At 39.3% G+C, this 12,570-nt stretch overlaps 1 protein-coding gene across 1 annotated transcript; it reads left to right on the forward strand.

Annotated features, from left to right (window-relative positions):
• LOC140858787 (uncharacterized) lies at nucleotides 1-2,622 on the forward strand. Its single transcript, XM_073260074.1, has 6 exons — nucleotides 1-334; nucleotides 419-469; nucleotides 605-814; nucleotides 911-1,030; nucleotides 1,371-1,509; nucleotides 2,523-2,622. Exons 1-6 carry the CDS (start codon nucleotides 1-3, stop codon nucleotides 2,620-2,622), a joined length of 954 nt encoding a protein of 317 aa, XP_073116175.1.
• Nucleotides 2,623-12,570: the final 9,948 nt, after the last annotated feature.

The raw sequence follows: 12,570 nt of genomic DNA on the forward strand, positions 1-12,570 counted from the left end.
ATGAGCCTTATGAATGGTGTTGTTAAGATCTTGTCTAAAGTTCTTTCAAAAAGACTAGCCAATAAGTTAGATAGTCTGATCTCGCCTAACCAGTCTGCATTCATAAAAGATCGGAACATTGCAGATATTTTTGCAGCAGCAAAAGAAATGGTATCGCAGGTGCACAAATCAAAAGAGAAAGGAATCATATACAAACTGGATTTCAAAAAAGCATTTGACAATGTAGCTTGGCCATTTTTGCTTGACCTACTCATTGCAAGAGGTTTCAGTGTTCGTTGGCGGTGTTGGATCCAGGATATTATCACCACAGCCAAGTCCTCTATCATTGTTAATGGTAGTCCAGAAAAAACCTTTAGACACCATAGAGGTCTCTAACAAGGAGACCCGTTATCGCTGCAACTTTTTAATCTGGTTGCAGATGTCTTAAACCAAATCTTAAGGCTGGCAGCAAGCAACAAAATCATTAAAGGTATTGGTGAATGAAGGATCACAGGACAATTTCAGAGCTTGCAATTCGCAGATGACACCTTAATCTTCGATAGTGCACAGCAAAGGCACGTACACTCATTAAAGTTCATACTATATTCCTTCAAACTGCTTTCAGGGTTAAAGATCAACTTTGCCAAATCCACTAGCGTACTTGGGCTGGGGTTGACACAAATCCAGAGAAACCATATTGCTACCACCCTTGGAAGCACAACTTCGGAATTTCCTTTGAGATATCTAGGAATACCACTCCACTACAACAAGCTCAAGACACCAGACTGGTTACCACTTATTGAGAAAATCAATAAAAAATTGGTCACCTGGAAGGGTAAACTACTATCTATAGCGGGAAGAGTAACGCTGATTAATTCAGTAATTTTTCCAACGGTGGTTTTCTGGATATTAAATTTTCTACTGCCATCAGGGATTATCAAGCAACTAGATGAATTGCGTCGAGCCTTTCTGTGGAGCGGCGAAGAAAGATTCAAGACAGGCAAATGCCTACTCAAGTGGTCACAGATCTGTCGTCCGAAAGAATATGGAGGTATGGGAATTACTGACATTAAATTACTTAATAAGCTTCTGATCTGTAAATGGTGGTGGAAACTATTCACTGAAGCTCCTAAACCATGGAACATCCTAATTAAAGAAGGATACTACAAAAATCAAGAGATATCAATGAAATCATTAAACCAAAAGAATTTGTCCTGCTTTTAGAAAGATGTTCCGCAGGTTAAAGTGCCGTTTCGCTCCTTAGTGAAGTTCAAGGTCCAAAATGGTCTACATACTCTTTTTTGGAATGATATATGGCTTCACTAACATTCCTCCATAAACCGATACCCGGCTATACAAGCTCTCTCATAATAAAGAAATTGTTGTTGCAGAAGCCTATATCGCACTCAACAAACATCAGAGTTGGCCTATCAATACAGCAACAAATGTACTTGCAGAACTCCAGATATTCTGGCGAGACTTGTCAGCGATTCAGCTTTCCCAATACTCTGACTCAATAGAAGGCAGATGGTTTATAACAAAAAAATTCCCGATTAGGTTCTGTTACAGATTTTTTCTCGATGGAGGGATACGACCATACTATTGTACAGTGACATGGAAAATCAAAATACCAGAGAGAGTCAAGTTCTTCTTATATCTAGTCTATCAGGGAAAAATCCAAACCAAAAACAACCTCATCAAACGAGGATGGAAGGGATTAGACATCTGTTCTCTATGCGATGCAGCATCCCAGACGGCGGATCATTTGCTTCTCCAATGCCCATTTGCTAGGACAGTCTGGTATTCGCTTGTGAAAGATTATTATTACCCAGAAGACCTTCCATCCTTTCTATCAGAACTTTGGAATACATGGAGACAGCAGAACTTCAGGAAAAATTCAATCAAGGGCCTGCACATGTTACTTGGAAAGAAGGAAATAAACGATATTTTAATTTCCATGCTTTTCTCCCGAATTCCATAGCTCGGCAAATTGCTAGACTAATTTTGACCTGAACAGAACAAGCTCAGAAGATCGAAGACAAACAGGTAAAAACCTGTAAGGCAATCACTAGTTAATTACCTAGACAAACTGAGCCTCACCACCTCATCGAATCAATAAATATCCATATAACCAATGAACATACAAGTGCTCTCATCTAAAATAGGGCACCACATCTGCAGCATCATCTGCATTCAGACATCTTCAGTTACTCCTATAATCTTACTGTTTTGCTCATTCTAAATTTAGTCATGCAAATGTGCATCACCCTTGTACACTGTAACTTATATATATGCTAATACAATTTGAGTTAGGTCTTTCCCAACTCATTTACATCAAAAATGAAGAAGTCGCATAATATGATTTCATAGCCTACTTGGACAGGTGCAACCCATCAACGAATAATTTTTCCATCATACCGCCCTCTTTACCAACTTTTTGTTTCCGATTTGTTAGGGAAAACTGAATTATTTAGCGCACTGAAGAATGTTTTTATTCACTGGAAAACATTTTTTTGACAAATATTTACTGGAAAATGTTTCAGGGTGTCCGTCAATTGTGGGCGCAGAAGTTCCTCCCCTCTTGGCAATACAGTATTCACCTATCTCGTACCAATTCTCCGTGTTACACCAATTCTCTCGTAACATGTGCATGGAATATATATTTCTGCGAGCGGATGACCGTTACTGTTTTATATTTATGATGGATTGTTTGTATTTATGATGAACTGCAGTGCTTGTGTAAAGATATGTTGACTGGTGATTCACAACAGAAGTGTGTGAGAATGTACCATCCCTGCAGCAAGTACGCATTCTTATTGAGAAAAAGTGGCTGAGACTTACCTTGCATTGTATCTATCAAATGGTTTATACTAATAAACATAATGATATCCACGGTATGCTTAGCCCAACACCAGTTCAAGTAGCCACTGATTTATCCTCTTGGTGGACATTCCTGCAAACTGTTTAAATATTGCGTTCATCAAAATTGGTGAGTGGTTAGGCTATGAGGGAGGACTGCCTCTAATGCATCACCCAAAATTGCATACCGGCCTCGTTTGCACACTATCATAGACCAAAAAAAAAAGGAGCACCACCAAGATTAGTGAGTGGTTAGGCTATGAGGGAGGACTGCCTCTAATGCATCAGCCAAAATTGCATACTGGCCTCATTTGCACACTATCATAGACACAAAAAAGGGAGCACCACCAAAACTTCTAGTGCCTAACACATGCTGTTTAGTCAAATGCAACATTTGCATCAGTAACATAACCAGGCTCCAAATTAGTGATCAACTCATAGGCAATGATGCTAGGAAAGGCGCAAACAAGTTTCAAGTGCAGTCACTAGCTAGGAACAATTTAGGTGATGGCCACGTCAAGAATTGTCCAAAAAAATGATGCTAAGCATCTTCTAGCAAATCTAGGCATCACAAGAGAATAAGAGGGTTGCTCTCATCATTGCATCGATCTCTCAAGAATTATACAAGCTACAAAACGAAGATGGACATAGGCTGGATTGAACAAGTAAACTGGGAGATTTGTTTAGAGTCTTCCATGCAAATGTTGGTAAGGTTGCATACAGTGCTCTATCAAAAAGTACATAAAACAAGCCAAAATGTTGGGAAAGCAGATATAAGTTTTGTTTGAACACGTAAATCTCAATTGTATGTTATGCAAGAATTGGATGAGGCTGCCAAGTGCCAACTGCCCATAATTTTGAAATAAATACTTCTTTTCAAATAAAAATTATGGTAAGTTATGAAAAAATTCACACCATTTTATCCTAGCAATGTTGACACTTTTCAAAGTTCTATTTTCATTTGCATCCACTTTACGTACTTTTAGGCATTTATACCCCTCCATGAAATTAGTCTAATTGAATTAATACACGGTCTCTCCTATGGGCCCCCGAAGTCTAGTGGTCATGGATTTGATGGCCCTGCCCAGATTCTTAACCTTGGAGGAAGGTCAAAAATCCTAAAAGATGAATTGCTTTTCACCTCAAAAGTGAAAAATGAGGATTTGTTATACTATCAAAGTAGCTCGTCCATTCTCCTTCACCTAGTCTATCATGACATCCTTTGTAGACCGGCCTTAGGTGACCACCTCCTTCACTCAATGAGGCAACATACCTCTCGTTGTTCCCTCACCTTCAACCATGCACTGCTTCACTATCACATTCTCTATTGGCCTTCAAATCCTTTCTCCTATTCCTTCTCTCCACCCTGGCCTCTAATGACCAAGTCATGCTACAACCCCAACGGCGTCTATTGCTTCCTCCGCCCCACTAATCAACTTCCTGTCACCCAAAACCTCTTCATGGTCCTCATCCTCTTCCACAACATCGTTGTCCACCCCCGACCACCTCACCATCACTAACTTCATTTGCTCTCTCACTTTCCACCAATCCGACTTAGCCATCTCCACCATTAGCCTTGCCCGCCTCAATATAAAGAAGGACCACATCATCCACATCTTCTCCCCCAACCCCAGACTCTAGTGTCAATGTGAGCATGGAGGTTGTGGACATTAAACGCCACATGAAGATCTGTGACACCTTGCTCAACTCATAATTAAAGGAGCTAAAATTGAGCAATTTATGGAATCGATGCAATAGCTATCATGTATTATCCACTGGAACAACAAAACATGGAGTAAAAGCATCCAGAAGCACATACAAAGAACATGAATAAAAATGACACCCCTAATGTTCTTGTCAAAATGGTATCTTACATGATTTTTTCTATAATCTATTGCAGAAATAACGCTATGCTCAATCTTCATTTTATACATCAAGAAACAAAATAATGGCCACAGGTATCAACTAATACTTTACAAATACAAAACAAAAAGAGGGAAAATCCCTCTCAATCATTTTACAGGCTGAAGAAATCAAGGAGATCCATAAATTGCTCGATCTATAATAAATATTTAAAGATGTAGAAAAAGAAAAAAAAAGTAAGTATTTTATCTACCACGCTGGTAAATCATATAGATATTGAAATGAAGTGCAAGAAAGAACTCGCCTGGAAATAGACCTTTGGCCTTGTGGAGAAGTTTTGCTTATGGCTAAAAACGTTTCATCTCAGACAATATCTCAAAAGAGATTGAAACAGACGGTTCAGATTTATTAATGGGGCATGGCTCCCATTACATATAAATAAGGATGGAAAACCAACAAATATATTGATTAATGAATGAACATAGAGGAATTGTAGAGATTTTTAACATATATACCTGCCTAGACCTAAGCCATTACTTAAAAGTGTTGTTACCGACCTACTTGTTAAAGGGAACCAACATGCCAAGTTATAGGAGTATGGTACTGATATATGATCTCCAGAACATTTGACAGCCATTTTACATCATCCTCATTTTTTTTTAAAAAAATTGTTCTTTTAAAAAAAATTTTACAGACCTCCGTCTTCTCCTCCCCTCAAGAGTACACCTGATAACAGTGCCCTTCCCAAGCTTAGGAGGGAACCCACAATTCTGATGCAATGGTTTTAGAGGTGAGGTGGCTTTTGAGGTGGAGGAATTTGCTTTTGTGCATCCTTTCCTCAAAGGGAAACTAGCTCTCTTCCTTGTCGAACTGGCATGCCGAATGAGCCTTACATAGAAGGGATTTGTAGTTGTGTGACATACAAACTCATCACTTGCTTGAGCTCTTTGAAGGTCAACATTCCCATTGTTCACCTGAAATCAATATAGAGAGTTTGGGGCAAATATATAAAGTTTCTCGAGTTTTGTTGCCAAGAAAAAGTATGCTATAAAAGCTTGCAAGCAGGAAAAAGTAAATACCAATTGCAGTAGTGCAGAAAATGTCGTTGCAAGCAACATTTGGCCCATCACAATATCAGTGAAGGACATGCTTCCTCCACTGTCCACTTCAAAGGAAAGCTTGTCCAAGATTCTCTCGCCATATAAGTGAACATGTGTCTTGTAAAAACAATTCCCAATCAATGAGAAAATAAGAAATTCTCAAATAACCAGAAGAATTTTTTGGCCAATATAGATTAGGATTTGAAGAGCATGGAAGCAATTTCCTACAACTCTCTCTTCGAAGGTGTGTTCAATCCCTTGTTTCCATGTTGAAACTTGGGTGGCGAACTCTGTCTGCTTCTCTGTTTTAGCTATGCTACCAAGAATAGCCTATCATCTAAGCTTCCCTATTCGGCCACTGCTCCAAGCCTCCCACTTGACTGAAACTCTGAGGATGAAAAAAAAAAAAAAGGAGAAAATGCCGCTGCTCCTAGCCTCCCACCCTATTGAGACTCCTGAGGATAGAAAAAATAGAGGAAAAGCCGCTGCTCCAAGCTTCCCACCCGATTGAGACTCTTGAGGAAGGAAAAAATAGAGGAAAAGCTAGGGTAAACCATAGGAAAAATCAACGAAAACAAAGGGAAATGGAAAAAAAAGAATTAAAAGGTAAGACTTTTCCCACGGAGATTGATTTTTTTTTTTTTGCCGATCATTTTGCTTCTTTTTCTTTTCATTTCATTCTCTTTTTGGAAGATCTATGGGAAGGTGAGCACTTAGGGAGATCAGAGGGGTTTCTTGGGCTTCGGTTCTGGTTTTCCTCAAGCATTTAGGATAGGGTTATGCCATGGCGGTCTTTTATTATTGTTTAATAAGATGATGTAAAAATTCTAATCATCCATTACATACGGGTATCTAGGATAATTTTTTTCCGGCAGGTTAAAGAGCTGGTTGCCATTTTTTTTTTGGAAAGTGTTCTGGTTTAGTTGAACCGAATCAGATATTCTAGACTGAGCAACCTCCTCCACCCGTGATCCCATGTTCACCCAATCAAAATCTTATTCCTCATCGTGTCGCCTTCCCGCCAGCACCAGCCTCTTTGCCGTTGCCTAGCTCTCTGCTAGTTTGCCTATGGTGGGGGAGGGCGTGGAGGAGATGGACGAAGGAGGAGAGATCGATGGTGGCAACGAGGGAAAAGAAAGGGAGGAAATGGTGGCAGTGGTGGGTGAGTCCGATGGAGAAGGAGGTAGCCCGGTGGGGGGGGTGAGTCCAATGGAGAGAGAGGAGGTGGAGAAAGAGGAGACGGGTGAGGAGGGAAGGTCGGCGGTGATGACAATGGAAAGGAAGGGGAGCAAATAGTGGTAGTGATATGATGAGTTCGGTGGAGGGGGTGGCATAGTGGTGGGTTGAGTTCGGTAGAGAGGGCGGAGGAGGAGAGGGATAAGGAGGGGAGGTTGGCAGTGGCGGCGACGGAAAGGAAGGGGAGGAAGCAGTGGCAGGGTGAGTCCAATGATGGAGGAGGTGGCGATGGAGTGGGGTGAGTTCGGTGGAGAAGGAGAAGATGGGCGAGGATGGGAGGTCGGTGGTGGCGGCGACGAAAAAAGAGAGGAAGTGGTGGCAATAGTAGAGTGAGTCCGGTGGAGGAGGAGGTGGTGGTGATAGTGGTAGGGTGAGTCCTATTGGAGAGGAAGGAGGTAGAGGATGTGAAGAAGAAGAAGATTGCAACATAAGCAGGGTGAGTTTGATAGAGAGGTGGAGATGACCCCATGGGGCGGGAGGAGTTGGGATGAGTGAATCAGGCTTGAAAAGGGAGAGAGGTATTTAGGAAAAGGCTCTAAAGTTTCAAAAAGAATTACCACACTAAGCCATCCATGTTACCATAAAATAGCCCTGAAGTTCTACCAAATTATCTACACTAGCCACACACATGATTGGCAATAGGAGATTGTTAGTGGATGGATCTTGATGATCCATGTTGAGTTGGACAGCTAGTAGCTTTTCTAAGGTTAAAACATGACTCTACACTTTGGAACACAGTAGCAAATGCCTTTGGGATATTGTGTAAGTTAGTCCCCCGAGGATTTGAGTGCTTAAACTTGGTAGAAGTATTTTGTTTTGAAAGGTTAGGCATGGGTCATGCTTGGAATTTGAGAAACCATTCTAGTTGGGTGACTTTGGGTACCCAAATGATTCGACCTGAATAAAGGATGAGTGGACAGGTTTGGATAGCCAGTGTGTATACCAATTTTAAATGGAATTGGTTTAAGATTTTTTATTAATTTTGTAATCGGATTTGGGATTTGGGGTTGGTTCAATAGTAGGATTTTAAATGGATTTGTATATGGATAGGATAAACTTTGCTATCCCTATACAAATTTAGTATAAATACAACTAAGAGGATTATAAAATAAAATATCACAAATAAGTACTAAAGTTCAATCCACAAAACTTCTCCTGAATGCTCTACAATAAAAGAGACGACCTAGTCTATGGCATTATTCATCTCATGATAGATATGTCTGATGTCTAGGAAAAAACACTCCCTCACTAATCTTCAAATGTCGTATAAGAGCAGGTGAATAATAGCTGCACCCACCTGTCTCTAAATCCAATCCACCACTATGGCTGAATCTCCCTCAATAACAAAATGGTTAGTCTCCAAGGTTAGCCTAGCATACATGATACCCATCCAACCCAATCATGGCTCAGCACCTAGAATAGAGACGTCTACTAGGTGACTTTTGCTTGTAACTACAAGCCTCAAGTTTGGAACTCAAATCACAAACCTTGCTCTATGTTTGCTGCATGCCGATCACACTATCATCAAAGTTGACCTTGGGAAACTTGGAGATAGAAGCTCTTAAGTGATGAAAATCATTTGAGTTGCTACTTAAGCAAAGAGAAAGTCTCAAGTCTCCCAAGTCATCAAGATCGAACCAGTAGACAATGGGAAAATGATCTCAACAGCCTGAATCGGAGTTCTCTCCAAAATGAATCTGTTGGCCACCTCCTTTGCTCGAAGGTCCTGCTATTCTAAGCAAGCCAAATGTAGTAAACAATATAAGAAGCCTTGTTGCCAATGATCTAAAGGTCTTGGTACCAGTACTCCTTATTCGTACTTTTATTGCACAGGTGGTTGGAAGGGTCATACTTCTATCCCACAACACCATCCTATTGGAGAGGTAGCCCCAAGCCTTCCAAACAGAAAGGTTGACTTTATGATGGACTCTGAATCTCCAAATCCAAGCTCTATCCAGCCTCCTGGTCAGTTCCTTCTTATGCAAATCATAAAGATCCCTAGCCGCCACCCTCGAGCCAAAAGATGATCCGCAGACCCTCACATCCTAACCCTATAAATAGGGATCGTATAGGAAAAAACTCTCTCAACCAACTGATCCCCAAATAGCCCAGTCACTAGTATAGTATTCCAACCCCTTCCCTTAAGGTGAAACAAATCACAAACCCACATCAACTCTCCAACCTCCAACCTAACAAAGATCAACCACCACCCTAGTGGGAGATTGGCAATCCAAAGATCTCGAGGAAGATCCACAATCTATCCATCCCCTATTAACTATCTGATCTAAGATATCACTTTCGATGTGTGAGAGCAGATCTCCTTTCATATGAAAAAGCTGCCCAGATCAATCCAAATATCATCCCCAAATGTCCACAAGTATTTGCCTGCATCACCATACTCCAAAGTCTATCAGATCGGAGAAGAAACCTCGCAACATGTCTAGCTATTAGATATTCTCATCTGACCAACAAAGACTGAATACCTAGCCCCCATCACCAACTGACTGATAAACCATACCATGTCTAGCTATTAAATATTTTCTTCTGATCAGCAAAGACTAAATACCTAAGCCCCATCACTAATCGACTGATAGACCATGTCTTTGGCCATAAGGTGCACACCACTCCCTCCATGCTGCATGCCCCATAGGAAGCTTCTAAAGAGCTACTTGAGCTTTAGTAGGGAGGTTTTCAATAGTATGGTGTTGGATAGAAGATAGATCAGATTGGAATTATGGATTGATCTCATCATAACTTTGCCCATTATAAATAACCATCTAGCCTACCAGCTCTCAAGCTACTCATGGATCAATAGTGCCACATCCGAATACTTAGCCCTTTGAAGTCTCCACCCTATGATGGGAACATCCAAATAATGCCAAACCCCATTCTACTCTGTAATGCCTGTACTCCCTAATTACATGATTCAACTAAACTTTGGTCTTTGGACTGACATACATAGTAGACTTGAGAAAATTCACCTTCTTCCTAGAGGTTAAGTAATACTTCTCCAAAATCTTCATGAAGATAGCAGCATTCTAGACAGACCCTTGGTCTACAAAAAAACAATCATCTTTATAGAGCAAGTATGAGATCAACTAGGCCATTGAGGCAGGCACATGGGGGTCTAGGGCCTACCCCAGGGTCACTATCTATAAAGCTTGGGAAAGAGCATTGGCACAAATGATAAATAACTAGGGAGATAAGGGCCAAACATGATGAAGTCCAACTATAAACTGGAAGAAGTCTATTAGAATGCCATTGATCAAGATGGTAAAGGATGGGATATGGATACATCCCATGATCTAGCTAATCTATTAGCTGTAGAAACTAAAGCTCTCCAGGACCTATCAGAGGAACTTCAGCTAATATGATCATAGGCTTTCTCCATGTCGAGCTTGATAACTATAAGACAACATTGGACTAGAGCTCTCTATAGATCATGCATAATGATAAGTACCATAAACATGTTAATAAAAGCATTAATTTATTAATTAATTTATTTTTATTTTTAAAAATTGATGCTTCTATTGATCTTTTGCAGGAAAGATGGTTGTCAATAGAAAGAGCTCGATTCAAAGGTTAGAAAGATTCAAATTTAGAGCAAATCGGACTTAAAACATATCCTGAATTAAGAGACAAAGGCAAGCTCAAATTCAAGTCAAATTGAGCTCAAAATCAAGCTAAATTAGACTCAAACCCAAATCCAATCAAGCCCATTAAGCGGTTGGTGCACTGTGGACCAATCATTCGATCCACAGGTGCGATGGCGCAGTCCACAGTCGCAGCACATGGATGAGTAGGATCCATTTGCATGATCGGACGGCATCAAGCGATCCCAGGCGAGAACCAACGGATAAGGATGATTCTGACTAATAGAAGAGTTCTGAAGCTTTCATGTGCACTAATCGACGGTCAAGATTTGATCCAATGAATGATTCGATGGCTAGAATCATCGTTAACCTATTATAGGACTAATTTGAGCCATTTTTGGACTATTTGATCAACATTCGATGGCTGGCAAGGGTCTAGAAATTTGACAATAATTAAAAATTTGATTTTTACTCAAATGGAACCCAGTTTTCATCTGTAAAATCAAAAAATCATAGAGAATTTACAAGGGATGGGAGCAGTAGCAAACAGGCAGCAGAGAGCATCCATCTTTAACTTTTTATTCTCTTTTTATTTTAAAACTTTTGTGAGGGGTTTTGAGAGAGAAAAAGAGGGTAGTTGCCAGGGTTCTTCTTCCTTTCATGAAGATGATGCTTGCAGACACCATGCGTGGCTAAACTCTGACTCTCCAGAGGAGTAGATGAGATTTTTTTTAATATTTATATTTTAATTTTTTTATTATGTAATTAAGCTTGATTGTAATGATTTTTCTTCAAGAATAATTTTTTTTTTCATTACTTCAAAATTATGCTTTTAGTTTGGACTATAATTTAAATCTTTGAATAGGCTATGGCTACATAGAAACGAGTCGTGATCTAAGGATATGATTCATGCTCAGTGAGATAGACTATGATCGGGATCCGATTATAGGATATTTTATTTATTTTTATAATTTGATACTTAGAATAATCTGTGACTATGCAGAGGCAGATTAAGGTACTATGTCAAAGAAGAGTACCCTATAAGCCAATCGCAAGTATGTTGCGATAAAATTTTTTTTTATAATTTTTCAACTCATGTAATGATATTTATTATTTGATAATAAAATGAGATATTGATTCATCATTTTAGCTACATCTTATTATGTCTAAGATTATGATGAACTTCAAAGATTAGGACAATAATTTTAGGAGATATGAATAGGTCATGTTAGTGAGACCTAAAATCTTAAAATCTTAATCTTAAATATTCTTGATCATAAGAGCATTAAGTCAAGGATCAATGTTTCGGATAGATCGGCACATCCTATATATGCTCGATAGAGAGGATAGTAGATCTCACTAGCCACTTGTGTGGGACATTAATACAAGAATATGAGTGCTCATTTGAAAATGAGTCCAATGAATTGACTCAATGAAAAAAAATATCTTATGGAAGCCTTACTTACATATTAAAGATAGTTTTTTAAGTGAGAGTTATGCAAGTGATCCTTAGACCTGAGATCATCATGAAATCTTATGCACATAAACTCATATTTTGGTTCATACCTAGGTATGGCATTAAGACATGTACGAGATGTTCTAGATATGATAGAGTATGTATAAAGATTATGAGTCAGTCAACATAAAATAGATCACTCCTAGTAAGAGCAGATCGCATCCTGTGTATTCTCATCTCTAGATGACTTAGAAAAAAATTTTTGATCAAAAGCAGGAAGGAGATTAGAAAGAGTTTTTAATACTTCATCATCAGAGTCATTATTGATTAATTGAGAATCAATATGAATATGTATTTGAGTTTGGCATAATTTCATACTCATGAATATATTCAGGATGCAGGGATGATCAAAGGATTGAATTGCACGGTAACTTACCACTGAAGGATATATTTGATATTTTCATCAAATTTCACATCTTCTGGA

Source organism: Elaeis guineensis, chromosome 6 (genome assembly GCF_000442705.2).
Source record: "Elaeis guineensis isolate ETL-2024a chromosome 6, EG11, whole genome shotgun sequence".
Taxonomy (NCBI): Eukaryota; Viridiplantae; Streptophyta; class Magnoliopsida; order Arecales; family Arecaceae; genus Elaeis; species Elaeis guineensis.

Bases quoted from the DNA above. Each gene is read 5' to 3' on its own strand.
- LOC140858787 (XM_073260074.1), top strand. From the start codon at position 1: ATGAGCCTTATGAATGGTGTTGTTAAGATCTTGTCTAAAGTTCTTTCA. The intron at 815-910 runs GTAAACTACTAT...TACTGCCATCAG, and splicing joins AAAATTGGTCACCTGGAAGG to GGATTATCAAGCAACTAGAT. The intron at 1,510-2,522 runs GTTTATAACAAA...AAAATGTTTCAG, and splicing joins GACTCAATAGAAGGCAGATG to GGTGTCCGTCAATTGTGGGC.